At 40.1% G+C, this 22,737-nt stretch overlaps 1 protein-coding gene across 1 annotated transcript; it reads left to right on the plus strand.

Moving 5' to 3' along the window:
* The first annotated feature begins 12,502 nt into the window (after window positions 1-12,502).
* On the plus strand, window positions 12,503-19,851 carry Npy (neuropeptide Y). The gene is made up of 4 exons (XM_020162489.2): window positions 12,503-12,704; window positions 13,583-13,770; window positions 17,859-17,939; window positions 19,651-19,851. Exons 2-4 carry the CDS (start codon window positions 13,583-13,585, stop codon window positions 19,673-19,675), a joined length of 294 nt encoding a protein of 97 aa, XP_020018078.1. The 5' UTR covers window positions 12,503-12,704; the 3' UTR covers window positions 19,676-19,851.
* Window positions 19,852-22,737: the final 2,886 nt, after the last annotated feature.

Genomic DNA, 22,737 nt, shown 5'->3' on the forward strand with positions numbered 1-22,737 from the left:
TTTTCAGAGTTGTTGAAAACTTTTGATGCATCATATATTCATGGAGAAAAGGAGCATCTCATTCATGCTTTGCCTTAATTTTATCCCAAAGTCTTAAGCAACTGGATCTGGTCTAAATAGCACTTGAACCCTAATAGCAAACAAAGTTTGGAAACCAATGGCCACTTTCCAGCTTCTGGGTCCTTGGAGGCTGGAGGTATCTTGCAAAGGGCCCCTAGAGATATACAGTATATGCTTTACAAATAGTACTTAAAATAGGAAGGGCACATCCTCTCCCTGGAGACTGAACTTTCTTCAAACCCAATCCTATGAGAAGTGGAGACAAGGCTTTTCAACAAGCTCCAAGGCAGTCACCTGAAACAGGCTGCTCACACAGCACTTCATCTATACCACAGGAAATCAGCATCTTCCTAGAAAGCCTGTCTCCAGTGTGACCAAACATCCTGGTCATCACCACAATCACATTTAAGGCTCTATTCCCAGAAAAATAAGCATTCTGCTATTGTTCGGGGTGGTGTGACCAGAAGCATGGGATTTGAGCTAATAATAATAGGAATAATGAAAAACAAACTCTAGCTGGTTGGAAGAACCCAAAGCCAGTCTCAGCTCAGCACCCTGGGTGCTATTTCAGAGTCATGTTTATGCCTACACATGCAAAGCAGAGAAGAGAATTGCAGCTATTATCAGAATACTTTCAAATTAAAAATATTTTCCTGTAATTATCTGAAAGTTTCGGATAAGTTTTGGGGTAATTTTGATTCAAAGAGTCTTCATTCTCATCTACACAAACTTCTAGACTCTGCTAAAAATACATAGCAAGAGAAATAGTGTTGTCAGTAAATTCTGCTTTCAATTTCAGAGAGCTAGGAAATAACATACAGGATCAGGAAACTTCCCTTGTTCTAAGTCTAATGTGATAGACAAAAATAAGTAAGAACAGCCAAAGAGAAAGAAGAACACAATCTTTGAATACAAGCAAGAAGCTTGTTACCAGACAGTATGAGAGGGAAATCAAAGAAAACTTATTTACAAATAGATAGGGTTCAAATACAGGTTTCTCTCAGTAATAATAATAACCTGAAAGTAAACAATAAAAATTGAAAATTAATAGAAGAAAATAATAAAGTTCAGAATTAGAACTTTCAGTAGCTTGTTAATTAGGAATGCTTTGGGATACATATAGCAGAAAATCCAGTTAACAGTGGCTTAAAACATTACCTACTTAATGAGATATTCAGAAGAAGGTAATCCCAAGATTGACTTGAACTCACTAGTTTTTATCAATGACCTAGACCATTATTGATCTGTGCATTCTGCCAGCCCTGATGTATTTACAGTATTGCTCCTATGATCACAAGATGGCTGCCACAGCTCTAAATATCACATCTTCACTAAACAGTATCCAAAGCAAGAAGAGAGGGGAATTATGATAAAGGACATGTCTCTTACTTTTGCAAGAGGAAATACTTTTGCTCAAAAGTCTCCAGCTGATTTATCCTAATATTTAATTGGCCATAAATGAGTTTATAGATTCAACATGAAACCAATCATCTGTAAAGGTAAGAGAGTTATTATAATCCAACCTCTTGACTAGAAATCTGATGACAGAACTGAATAGAGGTCTGCCAGCAGAGTTGTCTGGAGTGACCACTAGGCAGTCAGCTGAAATAAGAGACATTGTTCCATTCAACTTGTTCGAATTTGTTAAGAGAAATGCTAGAGGAAATAAAATAGGTTTATAAATTTGCAAAATAGGAAATACACTCATAGAAGATAAAGCAAAGAATAGAAACAATGGGAACAGCAAGGCCCACTAAAATAATAATCAAAAAAACCACATAATATAAAATAAGATGACAGAATACATTAAAAAATATTTTCAGTCTACCAAAAAAATTACTAGTAAATAAAAAGCACTGACAAAATAGCAATTAACCTATGCAATGGTATCTGTACTTGTACAGTCAGAGAGACCAACAGAAGGAAACATGAAATTTAGAAATCATCACAGACTCTTAGAGACATTTATTATTATTATTGTTATTATTATTATTGCCAACAGTGACATCTCAAAGCTAAGCGCGAACTCACAGACTTTTTGATTAAATGATATTGAGAAAGCTAATAGGCATCTTGAGAAAACGTTGAAACCCTAATTTTTTAACTATAACAGAATAAATTTCAGGTTTTAATGCAGAAAAGGAAAATGAGGACAAAAGAAATGCAGGAGAGTGAAAGGGAAGAAAGGAAAGGAGGGAGTGAGAGAGGGAGAGGGGAGCGGAAAGAGGAATTACAAAACACAAGCAAAAAAAAGGGTTAAATTCACATTTTTTACATGGAGCAGGAGTTAGCAAAATTATTCCATAAAGGACCAAACTGTAAATATTTTAGGTTCATGGGCAAAATGGTCAATTCAGGTCATAACTGGTCAATTCTGCCATTGTAGTGCTGAGCACTACAGTGTAAACACTACATAAACAAATTGGTGTAGCTGTGTTCCAATTAAACTTTAAGAGCAGGGTGTGATGATTCAAGTCTGTAATCCCAGTCCTCGGGATGCTGAGGCAGGAAGACTGGGAGTTTGAGTCCAGTCTGGGCTACATGGCCAGACCCTGTTTCAAAAAACAAAAATAAGCAGTAACAACATCAACAAAAAAGCCATCAGGTTAAAGGCTGGTTGGCCCTTCAACCATAATTATATGTAATTATATGGTTTGTATAATTACAAACAGGACTGTAGAGTGTGGAAAGTCTTTTCAGTTGAGACTTGAAACTCCAAAGCCACACAAGAAAAACCAGTGGTTCAACTGCAAATTTAAAACATCTGTAAGGCCAAAACAGTACATTAAACAAAGTCAAAGATAAATGAAAAGCCACAAATAGGTTTATGCAACTCATTTCTCAAGGGGATAAAATCTCAAATATGTAGAACCTTCTGGAAACGCTCTCCTTCTCTGTCACTTTTTTCCTCTTAGCAATGAAACTTTCCAAAAGAAATCTTTATCTCCAACATCTCTCTCTCTCTCTCTCTCTCTCTCTCTCTCTCTCTCTCTCTCTCTCTGTCTCTTTCTCTCCTTCTCTCCTTCCCTCTCTCTCTGCCCAAGCCAGTGGTCAGTGTCAGCCCACTTTTCTGCAGCAGGCTTCTAAGTTCTGATATTCCTCTATCATGGTTCCCTCCATCTCCCGCTGTCTTGTCCTCCCTTTTCATTCCTGGTCTCTCAGTGTCAGCTCACTGTAGGGCTTGACTTGGGACTATCTTGTCTTTTTCTTCACTTAGTTGCTTGGTGATCTTATCTATGTCACAACTTTAACTGCCATCAAAATGCATCTGCTCTGGAATTGCTGGCTGAAAGCTGGATCAGGCCCCTTACCTCCTGATTGGTATGTGACTGGCGTCATCCTTCAGGGAGGTCATGAAAACTGGGCTAGATTTCATGTCCCAATCCCAGTCCCAATCTCCCGGGCTTCCCCATGTCAGGTTCAGCCACTCACCCTTGTACACCAAATAAAGAAACATGGAGAAGGGTAGAAAAAGGAGATTTATTACTGACCCAGGACACATCATGGGAAGAGGTAAAGTATGCCCTAAGCCCAACTCCACCCATCTTCACAGTATACATATGAGCTTTAATGTTTAAAAGGCAAGGAATTAAGGCAGGAAACAAAAAATATGCATAGTTAAACAGTCCCAGTCACAGGTGTGTTCCAGTGGTTGAGTGGAGTCCTGGTTGAACATTATCTCAGTCCTTGTTCTTTGAGGGTTTCAAAGAAGTTGTTATCACTGTCATCACTTGGTGGGGAGGAATCTGGTCCCCATAAAATGACTAATCTTGCTCTTGGGAGCTAGTGATTACTCCAGCTCTGGGTGAGTCCCCTCATTTTGGAGGTGGTCTGTCTTCGGAGGCTCACAGTTGCTTGGGGGTAGTTTCAGTTCCTTGTCATAAAGATGTTATCTATCAGTTCTGTCCTTCTTTGATTCTAAGGTGGCAGCAAGAGAGAACAGTTCAGACCAAAGGACAACATGTACAAAGTGGAGGCAGGGATGCTAAGATTTCTCCTGGTTTCAGTTAATTTGTGGGCCTAAGGGGTCAGTGCTTTTCAGCAAAAGCAGTTTAAGCATTTCTTACAATCAGACCTCATAGACATACCCAAATCTCCATTTGTCTTCAACTGAGCTCTCAACGTCAAGCCCCACTCCTATTCCCCATTAAAACTGGGGGCAACTCCATCCAGAAGTCATCCTTATTTCTGTTCCTTGTTTCTCCCACATTCTTAGTTCTATCTTTAAACTGTATCTAGAATCCAGCCATTTCCCACCTCTTCCCCACTGCCATTGCCACAAGTCACCATGACAGCTCTACTGATCACCCAATCCCTCTCCTCCCACCCATGTCCCTCTGCCTCATACCCTGCAACAACTCCAATCTCTACTTCCATCTACCAAATACGTTGAGGGCCCATGTGACCTCTCCTCCTCTTCCACTTCTGAGACCTCATCTTCCATTATTTGCTCCTCCCTCACTTTGCTTCAGCCACACTGGCATCCTGGCTGGTGGATGCACACACTAGGTTCATGCCCACCTTAGCGCTTCACATCAGTTTGTCTCTGTCTCATACACTCTGCTCTAGTTATTTACATAGCTCTGCCCCCCTACTGTCTTCAAGTCTGTGCAAATATCACCATCTGCCACACCTGTCTGAGTACCCACCCCTCCTCAGCCCCCACTGCCACTTTCAATCTCCCTTCTTCCAGAGAATTCATGGCTGTCCAGCAAAACACATCAGGTAATCACTACCATATTTATTAGTTACTTCCTTTGAAACCATAAGCCTACAGTGTCTGGCACATAGCAGGTCCTCAAAATATTTATTAAAAGAATGAGTAACACTGACTTTAACAAGATCAACAACCCAGAATATTAAGCAGCACCTTACAAAAAGGGTAAAAACGGTTTGGAAGTATGTAAGAAAATGCTTAATTTTACTTATAATAAAAGAAGTGAAATCTAAAGTACCTGGAAATACCCTATTTTTAGCTGTCACATGATCAGAACCCAAAATGTGACCACACTGTGGCTTTGGCCACAATATTCTGGATACCAATATTTTGGATTGTTAGAGGAAGTGGGACTTAGTAAATCCACTATGTAGCAATTTGTCAAGTACATAGAAGACTGACCAATGTCTTAGCTGGGTGTGGTAGCCCATGTCAGCTACTCAGGTGGAGTTGGAAAGGATGATGGTTTGAGGTCAGACTGGGCAAAAAGTTAGCAATATCCCATCTCAACAAATAAGATGGTCACTGAGGCATCTATAATCCTAGCTATGTAGAGGTAGGAGCATCCTGTTCTGAGGCCATCCCTGGGCAAAAGCATGAAACTGTATCTGAAAAATAACCACAGCAAAAAGGGCTGGGAGTGTGGCTCACGTGGTAGAATTCCTGCACAGCAAACATTAAGGCCTTGAGTTCAAACTCTGGTAGTACCATATGCATCACACACACACACACACACACACACACACAAAACCACAAAGACTTACAAATATCTTTTGAATTTATAATCCTATTTCTGAGAAATTTTCCTACAGATGTATCTGTACCTGTAATAAATTACATATTTAAAAATTATTAATTTCAGTACTATTTAATAGGAACAGATAATTAGCAACCTAAGTTTCCAATAAAAGGACAAAATAAATCATAGTATATCCATACAATGGAAACATTTAGAAATGACTAACTGCTTAACAAAATGGTTTTAAAAAACCCCAAAAGATTAAAAATGCCTTTTAAGCTCTAAAATGGAAAGATGTCTAAGACACAGTATTAATAATAAAAAAAGATGAGCAGTGTGTATGGTATGCTCCTTTTGTTTATTAGAGAAGAAAAATATAAGAACATATATTCATTTTAGCTTTAATTTGCATAAAGTCAACAAAGATTCACAAGAAATTAATAAAAATGATCAGTGAGGTGGGAGGCAAGAAATGGGGCAAATGTTGATAGGGCTTTTCAAGTTGCATCTTTTTAAGAAGAATTTCTACTTTCAATTATGTGTATGCATTGCCTAACTTCAAAATCAATATAAAATGAATGCAAATGTAATAAACTTACTAAGAAATTAATCCTCAGATTATTTCAAAATCAAACTATGCTATTGGGTTATCACCTTTTATCTTTCTCAAACTGTGCTTCTCTGCTAAAATGACTATGTACTGTCTTCTGTGGTATATGAAATAGGAATTTTGTGTGCTCAGTATCCCTTGCACTTTCTGGCATTAAAGCGAATGGTGCTGTTTTTCATCCCGCTTCTCACTACTGCCACCGAGAGGTCCCATCCCAAGGGGTTGCTGCTCCATGTATTGTCATTTGCAAAGCCTTATGTGGCCCATGGGAACAAAGGTGTCAAAGAAAATAATTATATTAATTTTATTATTGCTAAAACCCTTCTGGGAGGGTGAATGGAGGAGATGAAAGTGAGGGAATATGGTTATATATATATAGTTATTTTCCCCCATCAACTTGTCCAAATGTAAACTAAATGAATAAAAAGACTTTCTATTTCATTTTTTAAAAACCCTTCTATAGTTGCTATTTTTTAAAATTCTTTTGAGGCATACAACTAAAAGAAAATACTCATATGTGAGATAAGTAATAAACTAGTGTTTGCGTACATGTAGGTGTTTGTTAAAGGAAGTTACTATAATTAAAAATAAATTTTAGAAGGGAAACAAAGCATGTTAAACTGCTTTCTGAGGCTTGCTGGAGAAAAAAGTGTTAAAACTCACATATTGATCTCTATGCCTGGCTATAGTCAGTTTCCATTTGAGGAAGTTATTTGCTGGATTTATAAAAAAAAAAACCTTAAAAAATATCCTTTGGCTACAAATTATGTATACTGGCAGCCAACAAGTCTTTATGGGGCACCTATAAAGAGCCGGGTATTACTTTATGTTTTGAGACTATCATGGTGAACAAAATATCCATCCCTGTTCTCATGGAGCTTACAATGATGAAACATTAGAACATCCCACAAGAAATAACACAAGTGATTTTATGTGTAAGTGGACAGTTAGAGCCGTGAGAAGATCTTTAAAGGGAAAATTTCAGTGTGCTGTGGGACCATGCAATGAGGTGAGGCAAAGAAAAGGTAATCTAGATTGAGGGGCATATGCAAGGGCCTTGGGCAGAAAATAGATTGTAATATTAAATACCCTCAAATTGTTTACTATGTTTACTAACCCGTGATTTATGTTAAATACTTAAGTTATATCTCAGAGGATTGCATACAGCCTATAAAGGGCCAGAGAGTTAATGTTTTAGAGTTTTGTGGACCATGCAGCTTCTCACATTTTTCATTATATCAGGAAAATAGGCATAGATGATATATAAATGAATGGGTATGGCTGTGTTCTGATAAAACTTTATTTGCAAAAAATCGGATGGTAGGGAGGTGGTTCATAGGTTGTAGTTTGCCAGTCCATATTCTAAATTATAGCAGGCCCTTCTAAAACTCAGTTGTAAACCTCAATTGCATAAAAATATTTTTCTAATCAACAAGTATTTATGAGGAATCTACTGAGTGCTAGGGATGCATTAGGAAGTACATAAAATGTAAAGTAAAAAATTCTCTTAAGGAACTAACAGTTATTAAGTTATAGATATTTAACAAACAGTAACACAATAACTAGATAATACATATGAATTAAACTGTAGCTATGTGCATTTAATTGGCAGTTCAGGGGCCTGTGAGAGCTTATAATAAGAGAACCTAATCTAGCCTAGCATACCAGGGAAATTCTCCCTGAAGAAGTAACATTTCTGCTGGAAGTGTGGCCCAAGTGGTAAAGTGCCTGCCTAGCAAGGACAAAGCCTTGAATCCAAACCCCAGCACTGCTAATAAAAGTGACATTTCAAGGTGGCACTAGGACAGTATGTAGGCATTTGCCAGGTAAAGAACTAGGACAGAGATTATCTCAGAGAGGACATGGCACAGTGAAGGCCCCAGTGTGAAAAGTGATGGACAGAAAGAAGGCCAGTGGACAAGAATGAAGAAGGAAAGTATGTTAGGTAAACCTAGGAGGTAAGTGCAGCCCAAAATGCATAAGGTCTTGTGGTTCAATGTAAGGATTTTGAAAATATTTTGGACTTGGCTGTGAGAGGAATGAATTTGATTGGCCAGTATTTGTGGAGTGGAAGGGTAAAGGTTGGGCTCAAGGTGCAGAGAATGGGTGAACAAGGGAGACTGTGGCAGGCTCAGAAGAAAAGAAGATGAATCGGAGATGGAGCCAAGTCATTGGTGAATCCATGTCACCTGCCAGGACGTGGAAAGTGATAGATTGCAGGTTCAGTAGCTCAAATCAATCAGAACCAAGATGGCAATGGTTTCATGACCAAACCTAGGCTGAGGAAGCAGAGCAAATAATAGAAATAAAAAGTAGTAAAAGTAGCAAAAAGTCACACTATGAGCTTTCCTCTTTTGGTCAAAATAAAGAATCTGAAAGTGGATTTACTCTCTCCTCTGAAACAAAGAGAACCTTAGATAAAGATATGTAAAACAACACTGAGCACACTGGATGTCAGCCAATAAAGGACAATGATCTCCTAGAAATGGAAAACAAATGAGGGGAGCTGGCAATAGCCCCAGCTGGTTGCCTGAAGAATTGCCCAGGTTGCAGTGCAGAGGGAGTAGAGAGTCAGCTTGGGAGAGGAACTGGGACTGGACATGTGGGGCGCCAAGGCAGTGAGATTATCAGGGAAGAGAGAGAATGCCCTGGGGTCTGCGGTGTCTTCCCTGATAACCAGGTTGAGTACTGAACAGATCATGCACGGGAAGAAACCACTCAAGACCGAGAAATGGTTCACACAAGAGGATGCAAGTAAAGAGGGTCGGTGCTCACAGAGTGCTGGGGGTAGTACTTGTCTCAACAGGCAAGAGGGAAAACAGCTCACTTTGGGGGACACCAGTTATCAGTTAAAGATAAAAGTTTCCAGCTTCAAAAATGGGGGAACATTTAATCTAGACTAAAGACAGCTCTGGAACCACCTGACAAAACTGAAGTGCAAGACCCAAATGGACAAAACTGTTTCCAAGTTTTTAACTGTGTCCCAGAACAAAGCTCAAGAATAATGATAGGGATGCAAAAATACCCAACAAACAGCAAGGCAAAATTCATAATGTCTGGCATCTGATAAAAATTATGAGGCACACAAAGAAGGAAGCTCAATCAGCCCAAATACCATGGAAATGACACAGATGACAGAAGTTAATAATGATATGTTTTCAGCTGGGCATGGTGGCTCACGTCTGTAATCTCAGCACTTGGAAGGCTAAGGCAGGAGGATGGTGGGTTTGAGGCCAGCCTGGGCCACCTAGCGAGTCCAGCATGGGCTATGCAGCAAGATCTTATCTCAAAAAATGATGGTAATAATAATATATTTGAAAGTTAGTGTAAAAATAAACATGTTCAGACATGCAGATATAAAAGAGACTCACATTGATGAAAGTTACATTGTCTAAGGTGCAAAATCACTGAATAAAATTGACAGTTGTCACAAACTTCAGCAGAAAAGACTCAAAGACAGCAATATAAGCTATCCAAAATAAAACACAGAAGAAAAAAAAGGGCAAAACAAAAATAGGCAATTGGTGAACTATGGGACAATATATACTTACCGTGTGACTTCATCATTCTGCTCTTACGTATTTTCCTATGAGAAACAAAGCTTATGCCTGCACAATGACTTGTAAACAAATGTTTATTTATAATAGTCCAATCTGGAAACAACTTGAAGTCTATGAGCAGCTGAATTGATCACAAAATTTGAGGTATGTCATACAACGGAAAATTCCTTAGCAATAGAAAGCATGAGTTATTGCTATATCGGCAGATTTAAGCACAATGAAGCCGAGTGAAAGAAAAAAAAAGAGTATAAGTTGTAGAGCTATATTGATGTACAATTCTAGATAAGGCAAACAAATCTACAGTGCAGGAAGCAGCTCAATGGAGGGAGGGTAAATAGAGGCAGAAGGGAGGAATACCTAAGGTACTTTAGGAAATTGAGGGGGTGATACACATATATATTTGTCATTTTGATTGTGGTAATAGCTTTGTGAATATACATATATATATCCATATTCATAAATACAGCCAACTAAATATTTTAAATATTTGTATCTTAGAATATTTTAATGATATCTCAAAAAAGTCATTGAAAGACTAGAGGTGTGGCTGAAGTGGTACAGCACCTGCTTTGCAAGCAGGAAGCCCTGAGTTCAAACCCCAGTGCCACCAAAAAAAAAAAAAAAACCATTGAAAAGAATCGTATAAACAAACAAACAAAAAAAGCAAAACCTTGACTTTTAAACAAAGGAGAAAAATGAGGTAGCAGCTAGGGGATGCTATATTGAGTGACAGTTGGTTTTGCTTGTTTAGGGGGCTTTGATTTGGGTTTGCTTCTTTCCTGAAACAAACCCAAGCAAGTTTATAAGCTGAGGGAGGGAACAGGAAATGACAGGCACCAGGAACAAGAGGTGGCAATTGATGGAACAAAGTTCTGAGAGAGACAGGATATTCAGAACCCAATGCCAGACCATGCAGCTTTGACTAGAGAGAAAAGGGACAAGGACATAAAGATGCTACAGGGCACAACACTCCCTGCTTTTTATTCTCCAAAGGCTGGACTCTGAGAATAAGTTCTTATTCTGAAGTGCCAATAACATTACTTTAACATAAGCTAATCAAATTTTCAGTGCTTCGCATTCAAGGGTGGTTACCTCCTTAGAAGTTATTTCTCCCAAATTCAATAACTCCTGCTAAGTCCAGGTTTTAACTGACATGAATCTGTGATACAGTGTAAAAATAAGATTATTTGATTGAGCACTGGACTGTGTCTTTCTCCTTATTAAGAAAGGGTTCTTCACTTAACCAATTTGCCTGTGGTCTCACAGCTTTTGAATACCAGAGCCAGCATTCAAGCCAGGTCTGTGTGACCCCAAAGTGCTGGTTCCTAAGTTGGAAGCCAAGTCCCAAGTCTTTTCCTTCTTCAGGTAATTCAGTCCCTTTAGACATTCATTTCTGCTGTTCAATGACAAAGTTGAACCAGATGATCTCAGATTTCATTTACAGTTAGAAATATTTGTTAACTTACACTGAAATGGTAAAATATATTATATGTGTTATCTACAAACAACTATAATAAAATACATTGGTTCTTTTAAAAAAAAATAAGAAAGGGGTCTTGAGTTAGATGTTTTGGTCTTTCACCAATGGTTCTCACATAAGCAACCTTGAGAAGCCTGATATTTGTGTCCCTGGCATGTTTTTATGAAATAAAAAAGCCAGTTCTCTAACTGAAAGAAAGGTCGACCTTCAAAATTATAAATTGATTATATACAGTCACACAATCTCTCTCTCTCTCTCTCTCTCTCTCTCTCTCTCTCTCTCTCTCTCACACACACACACAATTGCTTGCTCGCTAGTATTGATATTTAATATAGCATTATCTGAACAGCACAAAAACAAAGTGTCATTTCACAGAATCTCTTGTCATTTTAGCATGACCATAACGTGTTAATGCCTTACTCTCCCAAAGTATCATTTTATTTAGAAAGATTCAGACTTCCAGAGACACTGATTTGGGAACTTTAAGATTTTAGTCCACGGTATAAAATTCTGATCCTGTAAAAATAACTTCTGTATCTTTCATAGTCTTTCAACAGGTTTAAGGAGATGCACAAATTAATGTCGGTCATTTGTACTTAGGACTTCACAAAAGCTGGCAGATAAGGTAGAAATTGTTGCTAGTTTAATTACCGCCACTTTGGATCAACTCTGTAGACGCTGGACACAGGGTTCTTTTCCAGCAAACAGGAAAGTGGGTTTACCGGGGGTTCCCCCTGTGGAGAGTTTGGAGTTGCCCCAGTAATTCAGGTAGTGACCCAGCCCAGTTCTTTTGAGTTTGGGTGAGGACTTGGGGAGGGCTAATCTTCTAGAAAAACTAGCTGGGGAAAGGGGCCAAGCCATGGATGCTGATCCTCAGTTCCTGGGGGGGCCGCATTTGGGACCTTCCAGCTCAGAACTTTGGGCAGCCTCTTCTCTCCTGCTTTGCCGGCAGGAAAGACATGTGCGGCAGTTGTCTCGCTCCGAAAGCGCGTAGTTGTGCCGCGTGCGGGTGCTGAGCGCTTTGCTGAGATGTCCACCGAGTACCGGATTCTGGTACCCGCTACCCCAGCGCCTAACCCGTGCATCCCGGCAACAGGGATGATCCGGGCTGCGCCTCTCTCTAGCAGGACTAGACGTGAAGGACAGCAGGACGCGGACGCCGCCCGCCGAGGAAGGCACTCAGGCTGTAACGCGGTCCGGCGCTCTTGGAGTGCGCTGGCGGCTTGCTCTTGCGGTCCCAGGCCCTTCTTCTCGGGGTAGAGCTTGGGGCTGGAGAGTTGGGGTGTGGGTGGTTCCTGAAGACTACATTCGTGCGGCTGTTACTCCAGCCCCTCTCCCCGCCGCTCGGGGGCGGGAAGTGGCGGGTGGGAGTCACCCAAGCGTGACTGCCCGAGGCCCCTCCTGCCGCGGCGAGGGAGCTCCATAAAAGCTCAGTTGCGACCCGCTCTCTGCACCCCACCGATCGGCTCTCACCCCTCGCAGAGGCGCGCTCCACAGCACAGCACTCGCCGCCCAGCCACGCCCGCCCGCCAGCCACGGTGAGTGCCAGGACCGGTTTGGGAAGGGGCGGGAGCTGTGGGGGTGCCCATGAACTTGCCCGGGGCGCCATCTGCGGAGCCCTGGAGGGTCGCACCCGGCTCCCCAGCCTCTGCGCTTCTGACTTTGGTGGTTTGCTAGCTTCACGCCCAGACGCCCGCCAGCCTGACTTGGTGGCTAAATTCCACTTTTCCCCTTTGGTGCCCTCTGATTGTCCATCTGTCCGTCTTCCGGACCTACCTGCCTCGGGATTGTTTCTTGGAGGGTATAGAGAGAGAACATGGGATCCCCATCCCCGAACAGCTGACGATCTCCCCAGATCATCCCCCCAGGAAGCCCAGATTGCGGTGAGAAGGAGGGAGGTTTCCCAGGGAGCGCCCCCGAGTGAGGAATCCCCACGGTGGGAGCCTCGCGCCCTGACATCTCCAGGATCCTTAGGATCAACATGAGACTAACTAGTTCGGGGAGAAATCCTCTTCGCACCCCAGCTGACACTCCTAGGGCTTCACTGTCCAGACCAAAAGTGGCAGGGAAGAAAGTTTTCTTCTCCAAAAAGGGGCTGGGGAAGAGGGGAGGCAAGTGATCAGAACTTGTGATTCTGTCTTAAAAGTGTTTAGAGTGGCGGGCCCCCACCCTCTGCCTTTCAACGAGCGACTCTTCCTTGTTGAGACTTGGAGCGAAGTTCCGGGGGAATTCTCTCGCGGAGCAGAGAGGCCTGGCCAGGACACATGGTGTTCTGAGCCTGCGAAATGGTGCTCTGCTCCCTTCTGCCGGACTGGGACAAAAGAGGATCGAGGGTCGAGGGTGGTAGGGAAGAGGGCAGCAGGCGGACGTCCTCTGAATCCCCAAGTCCCCTCCACTGTGCCTTCTGTGCCGGCAGATGCTAGGAAGCAAGCGACTGGGGCTGTCCGGACTGACCCTCGCCCTGTCCCTGCTCGTGTGCTTGGGTGCTCTGGCCGAGGCCTACCCCTCCAAGCCGGACAACCCGGGCGAGGACGCGCCGGCGGAAGACATGGCTAGATACTATTCTGCGCTGCGACACTACATCAACCTCATCACAAGGCAGAGGTGGGTGGGACCTGCAGGACTGACCCCGTGAGCGCCATCTACACCTGCAGATCCTGGGGATTATAGGCGACAGGGACCATTTCTTTTTCTTTGCCATATCTCAAGTCTAGATAGTGTCAGGCACATACTCAGCTTCAGGTAAATGTGAGCAGATTCTCTCTCCAAGTACAGTCACAAAGTGGTGATCAAAGATTCAGGTCCTCCAGGATATGTGTCTCTGACCTCCCGTCCCCCTAGCCCCTGTCTCTTTTTTTGTTTTTTAGCAGATGGGGGCCTGTTTAGCAACTTTGATGGGATAGTGTCTAGTGAAAAGGACAGGGGTGCAGCTGGGAAGTGATGTAGGAAGAAGAGTCAACCTGATGTCTTGGGAAAACAGGACAACCACCAAAGAAAGCCAAAGAGCAAACAGTCAGGCTACCAAAGAGGTGATGGACTTTCCAGGGTGAACTGAGTGACAATATTTGGGAAAAGACAAATACAACTATGTATTTCTTTTCCCCTGTAAAGCATTTTTGACACTCTCTGCCCCATGCTAGAGAATCCCAGTCCCAGTACTTAGAGATTTAGCATGAAAACAGTTGATCTAAAATGCACATTTTCCTGGAGGTGTGGCTCAAGGCGTAGAGTACCTGGTTTGTAAGCATGAAGCCCTTAGTTCAAACTCTGGTCCGACCAAAAATAAATAAATTAAATGCAGAATTTCGTCATTCTAGCAGGGAAGTTCTGAACAGAAAGTGCCCACTTACTTTATTAAAAAAAAAAAAGCTCATATTGGTGTAGTAACTCTGCAATAAATGCGGGAATTGTGTGGAACTGAAAAACGGTAAATTTTATTCTGAATGACCAGAAAGTCAAAATGAAATACCACATTTTCACTTTCAGCATTGAATATTAAGCAAAAAATCAAATTCAAACTATTTTAGAAAAAAACTTGAGATGTAAAGTTTGTTTCCAAAATTGTTACATTTTAGTTCTAACTCATTTAGTACTGTATTTTAATTGTTGGGATCAAATGGTAAGGACCTGTGAGAGATGAGTGCTTTTGAAGCGTTAGTGTGACATAACATGTTTCAATTATGTGTTGTAAAAGAGTGGGGTTCGTTTGGGGGAGTTAAGCTACATTTTTATAGTTTACAAGTTGGGGAATGGTTGGAAAGGATGCAAAAGAAGAATTTATACTGCTGAAATCAAGTTTCCTTCTTTCCATTTTATAAGAAGGTGTATTATGACATCCCCAAATGCCTTATGAAAAAATACTGATTGCTATAGGATCAATGAACAAATAATATTGGTTCATAATCTTTTGAAATCTGATCATTCTAACTAGCAAAAAGCAAGAGTATTTTCAATCCTAATCAACGTCCCAGAAAATTAATTGCTTCAAATTCTTGTTTTTGCTATTATACAGCCCAGAGAAAGTAATTTATAAAAATAAAAATAAATAAATAAATAAATAATATTTTTTAAAAATATAAAAATAAATAATATATTAAAAATAGAAATAATAAAATTTATAAAAATAAAAAAGATATTACTTATTTTTTTCCCTCAGAAAACTTTTGTTAGTTATGGCATAATATACAGTAGAACCCATTTTTGCGAAATGGATTGCTGTAAAGCTTTGCTATTGTATAAAGCTTTAGTATTTAAAATGTTTTCCTGGCATTTCATTCAGTTTGCCTCAAAGTTTTGAAGTGAGTATAATTATCTCCATGTTACAGATGGTGAAACGAAGGACATTTTATGGAATTTTTTAAGGGGTTATGGAATTGGAGCCCTGGAATAGATTTCCTTGGATGTGGTCATGACCATTTACAGTCAATGTGATTTCCCCTTGAGTTTCATAGGAAGAGATTCAGGTTAGACAGGAATGAACTGGTCCTTGAGGCAGTTGCTTATCTTAATGAAAATCCCTGCTTAGAAATTATCGTAGGCTCCTAATCTACTCACATCTTCTCCACTGTGCACTCACTGACTTCTCACCAAAGATGTGCACTCATATGCACAGTATGTGCTTTTGAAAATCAGTGTCATTTGTGATTATGTTTTTAATTCTGCATGCGTGGTCACCCAAAGGCATTCTCTTTCTTCTTTTCTCTACTCAGTCTATTATGTTTTTAACTGTATATGTTCCCGGCTCATTGCTTCTGAAAGTTGCACTGTTTGTTCCAGAGTGTGAATCTATGACATTTTGCTTATATACTTCCCGAGATCAATGGTTCTAGGCTGGGGTGATTTTGTGCTTCTCAGGACATTTTTCAATGCTTAGAGACATTTTTCATTGTCACGACTATAGGTGGCTGCTATTGTCATCCAGTGTATAGAGGACAAGGATGTTCCTAACACCCTTGCACGCAGCACGGTCCTCTATATTAAAGAATTATCTAGCCCTAAATGCCAGTAGTGCAAAGTTGAGAAACTTAGTCCAAGATTAGTGTTTTTCCAGCCTGATTTCCCATTAGAATCACCTGAGGAGCTTTTAAAATAGACTGACATTGGCCTTCTCCCCTGACGAATTAAATTAGACTCTATGGGGGCAGGGCTTGGGCTTTATAGTGTTTTTTTTTTTTTTTTTTTAAAAAAAGCTTTTCAGGTGATTCTAACGGGCAGACAGGTTTGAGAATCTTTGCCCTAGAGACTAAAGCTTTGGAAGTAGAATCCTTGTAGAGAAGAAGGATAATCCAGAATTAATTAGAGAATGAAGAGGAGTGAGCGAGCATGCTGTCCTGGATGCTAGATTTTGACTATGCAAATCCTGCCATTCCTGTGGTAAATTCTTTACCGGTAAATTGGAGAAAATAGTTGGCAGTTCTTTTGCTCAGTAGAGCTTGAGGAAGATAAGTAAATTAAGATTTGTCCAAGAGTTTTAAGATTAGCAAATCAACTGAAGGACAGGATAACTAAGTATAAGAAGCAGCCTACAGTCTGGCATGACACCTCCAGAAAGTCTTTGAGAAAATCTTACATGTGAGGAGACAGTAGTGGACTGAGGGATTGTTTTGTTTTTGCTTCTCTTGAGGCTCAGCAAAGGGAACCTTTCCCAAACATTTGGCTTTAGTTGTGCTTGCCAGTCATTAGAGCATACCCTTTGTCAGCTTGTTTGGCTGTTGTACCTATTAGTTAATCCAGGCTAAGTTTTCATTTGTAAACAAGATGACAGCTTTCTCTTTTCTGAAAAAGGAGAAAATAATGTAAATTGGTGTAGACTTTAGCAGTGTCCTAGAACAGATAGCTTGCTCTCTCCTGGCAGGTAAATGAAACCTTGTATTCATGTATTGTCCCAACCACATCTTGAAACACACAAACACACACACACACACACACACACACACACACACACACACACACACATTTATATGGACTAGTAGTAGTCTCAGGGAAGGTTTTTAGCTCTTAAATCCTCAAATAAATATGGAAAATCTAAGACCAGGCTATGTCAGTAGCTGTAAGTGTGGGGTGCATTTCAACAGCAGCAACTTCTGTTTGTGTATCACTTTGTCACCCTCAAAGCATTGGGACTCACATTTTCACAAAGACTGTGATTTAAGCAGGGGTTATGATTTATTTTTATGAATGAGAAAAATTGATTGGAAGACACGGGTGTATCTTAAACATCGTCATGCTGTCAGTTCCCCCCCCATGCCTGCCCAGGACTGTTTCTAGAATACCATCTGGTCTCTTTGTTAAGATTGAAACTGCTGTGTATCATTAACACCACAGCCAATCAACTTGGAAACATTTTAAATCATGCTTTAGTATTTTTTAATTTCCTGTCACCTAGTAATAAAATTATGTCAATATGTGTTGCATTGGCGGCAAGATTTTGGCTAGGAATTTTGGTTTACTTCCAATAATCTGCTGAATTATTAAGCATTTAAGCAAATTTAAATGTGTCAAACATAAATCGTATCTATGATAATGGTTCTGGTGATATACATCTTATACACCTGGATTACTTGTTCACAGATGAACAACAGAAAGCAAATTTTAGGCTTAATATCCCAAATAGGAAATTATCCTTTTTTTCCTAAAGGTTTTTAATGGCTATCCCAAACTTGCTTTAAAAGGCTTTTCTTTCTTTTTTTCAGATATGGAAAACGATCTAGCCCTGAGACACTGATTTCAGACCTTTTAATGAGAGAAAGCACAGAAAATGTCCCCAGAACTAGGTATGACAAGGTTTATGGTGGGGACATTGTTGCAAAGGTCAAGATGCCCAGGGAAAGGGAGTCAGAGAAAGCTGGTGGGCTACTGGTAAACCTCTAAATTTCTGTGGGATGACAATTTCTAGTCCACATTATTTGGTGCTCTTTTGAAAATTCCAAATCTAAGGAAATTTTAGCTCAGAAATTACTCTGTATAGAATTTCTAACATTGTTAGAACTGGGGAGAATGTAGTAAGTCCCCATCTCTAAATAGATAGTCCCCAACTATCCACCTTTGGCTGGGATAATTGTTAGTTTTCACACACTAGGTTGAGTCCCCAGATGACCTAGGCTATATCCCTCATGTATTGGACTGTAGCCTTATTTTTACATGAATATCAATAAATCAGGTGCTCCTGATGACTTTTGGCATATTTTAGTTCGATATAGTAATTTGTTACAGTCATTGGATAACCATTGAATGACATATTATTCTTAGGAGCCTAATCTGTCCCTGTGGTACTTTCTGTGGTGTGGCTCTGGCTTGGGCAGAGGTGCCCACCAAAATCTAGGTATTCACTATGGGGCTAGAATGGTCTGGTGCATCCTGCATGAGGAAAGAGTACTGCTGAACGAATCCTAACTCGCCTCCATTTTCATACGCCTCTCCTCCCCAACCCTGGCTATGCTGTCCTCCCCTGGAGCCTCTCTACAATAAGATCACAGTGCATGGGTGCCACTTATGTCCCCATCCACTGTAGATTGGTTGCCTGAAATCTGAACTCTACAACATCAAGAACCAAGTTCCCCAGAAGAGGTCACTAGCACACTTGCTCAGGGAATGTGACTGGAGTGTCACTCTTCATGGAGGTTTTCCCTGGAAAAATCCATGGGTGATGGGTGACAGCTGGGCCAGCCACCTCCTCCTCCCACCCACCCTCAGTTCCCTTGTGAAATGGCCAGCAGAAGAGAGGGTGGAAGGGGGTGGAGTTGGAAGATTTGTTTTCTCTGAGGGAAATAATGATTTGAACTGGAGTAAAACTCCAGTGCTCTTGTACCTAGAGGTACCAACCCAGATGCAAACAGTCAGTGCAAGAGGAATGATGGGAAATTCATAAGAAATGGGACCCTTTCCATGTGTCATTGATGTTTGTCACAAGGAGAAATTTAGGATAAAATGATACAGACCTACTTAGAACTGTGTTACTGGTTTTGTTTTGTGGCCTGGAATAACACAGTGCATGAAATAAAGTTAATTGCACCCTGATTGACAGGCTCAATCATGTGCAATTACAAGGAGACAAAAGTTCATAGCCTTGAAGTTGCCTGTGAATGCTGGTTTATTGAAAAAAGGCTCTTTATAGTCTAACAAATAACATCCCACTACATAAACGGGCTTGCAGGGAAACGGAAGTGTATTCAGAGCTGAGTAACACTAACTTTCTTGTTACAGTTTCATGTGATTCCTGTAGTTTTTGATCTTCAGAAAGATTGTGAAGTTCCTCAGCTCTTTGATATGTACAGAACCTTTAAAATACTTGCCAGAAGACTCCAGTTCACATGAGTGAAAGCCACTCAGCTGGGTCTTTGCACATTATACTGCCATCTCATGTCCTGCTATTCCTGTTACACATGGTCTCTTATTTAGAGAGCTAACAGAACTAAGTCTCACTCTTTCAAGCTCCCAGGAAGCAGGTTAGCATCTCTTACATGCCTTGCTTCCTGTGTTTTGCAGGCTCGAGGACCCTTCCATGTGGTGACGAGACACGAAACCTGCTCTCCAGGCTTTTCCTATTTTCAATGCATATTTCATCCTGTAAAACTAAGAGACTTCCTGTCCCACCAATGCATGCAGCGATTGTGCTGAATTTTGCAATGTTTTTCTTTGTCATCATTGTACATATGTGTGTTTCAATAAAGTATCATGCATTCGAAAGTGTGTTTTCAGTGAATAATCTGTTATTACAATAGAGAGAACTAAGTTTTTCATTAAATTATAATCTCCCTCAAGTGGCAGACTTAGGACTTGTTTCACTTATGTTAAAGCAGTAGTATGAAAAATATAAAGGTATGAATATTTATGATGAACAATAGTCTGTGTGAGTGTGTAACATAGAAGTATGTAGACACATAGATCAAGGAAATGTTAATTTGGAAATATTTTCTCAACTCTCTCCCCCATTCACATGGAATCTTTATTAATTGTAATAACCTGTGGCATCAGCAGAAGGGAATGCTGTCTCACAGAATTTTCAGCAAAATGTCCTCTATTCCTCTAACATGGCAGCCACTAGCCACGAGTGGCTTGTGAGCACTTGATGTGATTAATGTAAATAAGAATAGAGTTTTACACTTTATGTAATCTTATTGAATTTGAATAGCTACATTTTGCTAGTGACTACCACATCAAACAGCTGCGGTTTACACGTCTGTTTAGGTCACCACTCTTAGAATTTGAGTCAAAAACATACTGAGCGGGATGACTACCTTCTCGCACGACGGGGGTCACACTAATTTACAGTTACCTAAAGGTTATTCAACTTTCTCTTTTTTCAAGTACCAATTTGCATAGGGTAGTTTAAAATTAATATTAGATTCTTACATGCAATTTCTAAATCAAAGAAAATGAGTCTCACCCATACTAGTACTTTGTACAATACTATAAAGAATATTCAAATTGTCTTATGTAACATCTTAAAATTGCTTGCAAAAATCCAAGAATAACAGTATACAGTCATGTCCTGCTTACTAATGGAGACGGATTCTGAAAAATGGGTCTTTCTGTGGTTTTGTCTTGGTGTGAACATCACAACTAAGGTGGCTATGATGTTACCAGGCAATGCAGAATAATTTTAAGGGATTGCTGTCATATGCGTTGTCCATCACTGAACATGTGGCACATGACTACTCATCATGACTTAGAGAATCATTTCATGTATATAATACTCTCTGTACATAAAGAATTCTGACATTCTCTCAGCCAATGAAGTTCAGTATGCCACAAAATATAAATCCCTTTAATTAAACTAGGATGAAATTGTTCTGTGATTTTCCAAGATCCTTTCATTTCTTTGTTCTCTTACTAATATGGATGTGTAAAAATGGTTTTAAAAATCATCAAAGATTGAATAAGTCATAATGTATTATTATACAATGTCAGCAATCTTTATTAATGCACTATATTTAGAGATTTTATTAAATGTAGTATTATGCTAAAAAAATGTTGATTCAAAGATCCGTCTGCAAGCACAGATATGCTGAATGTTCTTCGCCACATATAGAACTCTTGGTCACATGGAGCAGAACAGATAGGAGTGATATATATGAGCCACTGAAAGATGATCCAGAAATTTCATTTTAAATAAAAAAAAAACCTTAAACTCTAACCCACCAAACCTAAATGTCTGGAAATCTTGACATTAAACAAACTACATTTTACCCACACCCAGCCCCTGGCCTGACTGCCTCTTCACTTCATCTTACTAGGAAGAGAATTGAACCTTGAATTGCCTGTTCTCTGACTTTCAAATTCACTGAACTTCTGTTTTGTAACTCATGAAATGTAAATAATAATTCCTGTCTAACTTTCAATATTTGTCAAGACAAATTACAATTAAGTACTTGTAATTGCAAGGAGGATAAAGTTTTTGATAGGTTAAATTATCAATCCCTAATAAATAAGAGTTAATTTTAAGATATATAATATAGTGAACTTAAAAAAAATGCAAAACTGCATTCCAAAAGATTCTGGTAGTAGCATTTCTCAAACATTTTTAGTCTGCTGACAATCCTTAGAATAGGTTTAAAGGTACTAGATCAACTGTATGTTATTGCAAATAATAATAATAATAGTAATATTCACTCAAATTCAGTAAGAACAGTTCAACCTTCACTAACAAGATGGCTATGAGCAACCTAACAATTGCTAAGGACATAGGCAAGCATTTGTCAAGGTCTTCTGAGAACTAGTTCTGGTCTATATCCTCTGAGGCATAAACATTGTATGTAAGATGTTTGCAGATGTTCTTGTGTTTCTGTTTTGATCCTTACAGTGCCCATAACATAGTCAAGCAGAAGATTATCCCCTCAGTTTTTGTAGACAGGGAAACTGACACCTAAAGAAAGTAAGTGGCTTATCCACTTCATTCAAGTTAGTGGCACTAGACAGAGACGCTTCTGTTTGCAAGCTTGCCCTGCCTGATGGTGCTTTCCAGAATAAGTAAGCTGAAACCAAGTCACACATTATCCAGTGAAGAACATAACTCCAGCACATTTAAATGAGAGAATAACAAGAGGATTAAACTAATTGTGCAAGAGATAAAATGGGCAAAACTAGTTGAAAAAGGCTGAATAGAGAATGTAAATGTGATGCCAATGTCAGGGAAGTTGTGGGTGAGGTGACCAGCTGGGCTCAGCACAGGAGGGTCAGACCCAGCTTACCGAAAGGATATTCAGGGGTATACCTGATAGGAGCTGATGCAAAGAGATCTGAGGTTGGATTAATGAAGTAGGCCCAGACTCATTCCTTCAATAACAAGTTTTGAGCACCTAGTATGTATTGGATATTGTACTAAGCTCTGGGGATACAAAGATCAGCAATAGCTTTTTAGAGAATTTATCATACAGTGAGGGAGACAGATTGCCGTGCATTGTTGGAAGTGTAATTCTATGGATGATTATTATTTATTTTTGCACTAAGGTTTGGGATGTGGTTAAGTTCTAGAATCTTCCCACTCATCAAGCTGCCCCTTGAAGTTTCCTGACAAGGGACTGGGCCTATATGAGTCAATTGCCAAGGGCTGGAGATGTGGTTCAATTGTTA

This window comes from Castor canadensis, chromosome 2, assembly GCF_047511655.1.
Source record: "Castor canadensis chromosome 2, mCasCan1.hap1v2, whole genome shotgun sequence".
Classification (NCBI taxonomy): Eukaryota; Metazoa; Chordata; class Mammalia; order Rodentia; family Castoridae; genus Castor; species Castor canadensis.